Source organism: Frieseomelitta varia, unplaced genomic scaffold (assembly GCF_011392965.1).
Source record: "Frieseomelitta varia isolate USP_RPSP 00005682 unplaced genomic scaffold, Fvar_1.2 scaffold_450, whole genome shotgun sequence".
NCBI classification, from domain to species: domain Eukaryota; kingdom Metazoa; phylum Arthropoda; class Insecta; order Hymenoptera; family Apidae; genus Frieseomelitta; species Frieseomelitta varia.
Window position 1 is genome coordinate 73,596 of NW_025110202.1, and position 2,685 is coordinate 76,280.

A 2,685-nucleotide genomic window follows, 5' to 3' on the forward strand; every position below is an offset into this window, starting at 1 on the left:
TAAGGCTATGTAATTTCCACAACTTTCATTTAAAAAAAAAATTGTATGAATATTCTTGAAGTATGAATAGATCTGTGTGCGAAAACTGCGTACCAAAATGAATCATGATTTCCTTAGGATAAAAAATCGGATTGCCAGACTACCTTAAAACTGCGAAAATGTTGCAATCTGGGGCGAGAAATTGTCGGCGTGCGTGACGCAAGAAGTTAACAAAGTCTCGCGTGCTTTCAGATCTCCAGTAGACGGAGAAAGAGGGATCCACTAGCAACAGCCGAAGAGAAACGAGACAGTGGCATGTTAGGGGCAATGCACCACCCTCTGCGAGGGCGCATCCTGCTGGCCCTCTTCATTCTGCTCAGCACGTTCGCGTTGCTCTCGAAAGCGGTCGCGTTCCCGGATTGGACCGATTGTCCGGCCACGTGCCGTTGCAAGTGGACGTCCGGCAAGAAATCCGCCCTATGCTACAACGCTAGCCTAACCTCGTTACCCGCCAACTTGGACCCGGACATGCAGGTCCTCGATCTGTCTGGAAACAAAATCCCGGCGTTGCAGTCGGAGATCTTCAAGCGTTCCGGCCTGGTGAATCTGCAGAGGGTGTTCCTGAGGAACGCCGGCATCTACAAGATCCACGCTGACTCGTTCCGAGACATGAGGATTCTGGTGGAGATCGACTTGTCCGATAATCACGTGGAGATGCTGGAGCCGGACACTTTCCTCGGCAACGAACGGCTAAGAATCCTGATCCTGAGCGGTAACCCATTGAACAGGCTGAGGAGCCATCAATTCCCGGTTCTGCAACATCTGAGGAACTTGGAGTTGCAGCGATGCTCGTTGTCCGAGATCCATGGGGAGGCGTTCGTCCATCTGGTCGGTCTCGAGTCACTGAGGCTGGACCACAACGAGCTGAAGTACTTGGAAGTATCGGTGATATCCAGCTTGCCACGTTTGAAAACACTGACGCTAGACGGGAACCAGTGGAGCTGCGACTGCAAGCTAAGAGACTTTCGAACCTGGTTGATCCCGAGCAGACCCAGTAAATTGTATTCTGTGCCTCAAATGTGTTCGTCGCCGTTGAGACTGGAGGGTCGTAAATGGGAGGATGTGAAGCCCGCGGAGTTTGCCTGCGGGCCGGAGGTGTTCGTGCTGGCCAGTAGCATTCAGGAGGAGACTAACGGGAACCTGAGCCTGGCCTGTCTAGCCACCGGTGACCCAGAGCCGGAAGTTTGGTGGCAACTGAACGGAGGCCCGGTAAACGCGACCAAACTCACCGAACAGATTTACTCGGGTACCTACGTGGCCTACGCGACGTCCGACGTCGGTATTGGTTACAGCAACGAGCGAGCCTCGTCGTCCGGTCGACTGATCGACAGATGGAACAACCTGACTGTGTACAACGCCAGTGACGGTGACGCGGGCGAGTACTCTTGTTTCGCCAAGAATATCGCCGGCCTGGCCAGCGACACCGTCAGCGTCGCTATTCCGCGGGTGTACACGTCGCCCACGCTCTCTCAGAGCGACAACTGGTTGCTCTGGGTGAGCCTGGCCGGTGGTGGAGCGGCCGCGTTGTGCGCTTCCATTTCCGCGGTTCTGTTGGCTCTGTGCGTGTGCGGTGGTACTCGACGGCAACGTGCTCGAGAGAAAGTGAAGCTACAAGGTAGCACCAGCTTCGGCGACCAGGAGAAGAAGCTTCTGGACCTGTCGGTAACGACCACGACGCCTGGGAACAGCAACGACCGAGGCAGCGGCCACGGCAGTATAGTGGAAGCTTGCAGCGCCGGTGACCTCGAACTGGCGGAGAGAGGGTCCATCTGCGATCCCATGAGCGCCGCCACTGTCACCGTCGAGAGGCTGCGGCCAGAGGTGAGCAGCGGCTCTGTGAACGCCATGAGAGCCGTGCCGTGCACCGCCATGTTCCCGCCGCCGCCGCCTGAGTTCACCAGCGGCGTCCTGCCAGCCGGAATCTTCGGCAACATATTCATCTCCGTGTCGATGCCGCAGGACGCCTCCGATCGTTGTTACCCCGATCTTCTGGACATTCCTGTCCACGGTACGAGCGGTGTAGTGAACAGTACGACGTCCGCGGGCAGCAGCGTGTCCAGTTTCGCGACGCTGCCGCGACGAGCGCTGCGATCCAGCGACCTTTGTTCGCCTTACGACAATATGGGGCCCCGCGTGACGGCCAACGGGAGTTCCGCGTTCTCACTGACGGACGCGGATCTGCGATTATCGCCACCTCCGCCACCGCGGATCATACAACCGCCGCACGAGTTCGTCTCCCTGTGAGGTAGTTCGTCCTCGCGCAGCCGGCTTTCGAGCGAATAGTCGGTGTTCAAAAAGTTTGTTCAAAAGCTCGTCGTCCGTCGCTTTTTCTCCCTATTCCCCTCCCCTCCTTCCATCGGAGAGAAAAACATGAACGTCACGGTCAGTCACGCGCGTCCTCGACCCACCTCCGATATCTCGTTCGTTCGTATTGTGTTCGTCGTTGATAGTACACGTATCCGCATTTTATACGGTGAGCCGTGTGCCTACCAGGTGCCAAACACCGGCGAGTGTGTCGTCTCGACGTAGGAATTGCCTCGACGCAGGAAGTTCAGAATGTGATTCTAAACGGTGATCATTCGAACTTTCGGTAATTTTCGTTTCTCCTTTCTTTTTTTTTTTCTTTTTTTTTTTTTTTTTCCCCGT

The 2,685-nt window shown here is 55.7% G+C and overlaps 1 protein-coding gene across 3 annotated transcripts in view; it reads left to right on the forward strand.

Moving 5' to 3' along the window:
- The window catches only part of LOC122532362 (leucine-rich repeat-containing protein 24-like), an 11,222-nt gene extending 8,544 nt beyond the window's left edge, over positions 1-2,678 (forward strand). For all 3 annotated transcript variants that reach the window (XM_043661084.1, XM_043661085.1, XM_043661086.1), the window contains exon 3: positions 232-2,678. In XM_043661084.1, the coding sequence (XP_043517019.1) occupies positions 295-2,283 (1,989 nt within the window). In that variant the 5' untranslated portion in view covers positions 232-294 and the 3' untranslated portion in view covers positions 2,284-2,678. The remainder of the gene's footprint in view (positions 1-231) is intronic.
- The last annotated feature ends 7 nt before the right edge of the window (positions 2,679-2,685 follow it).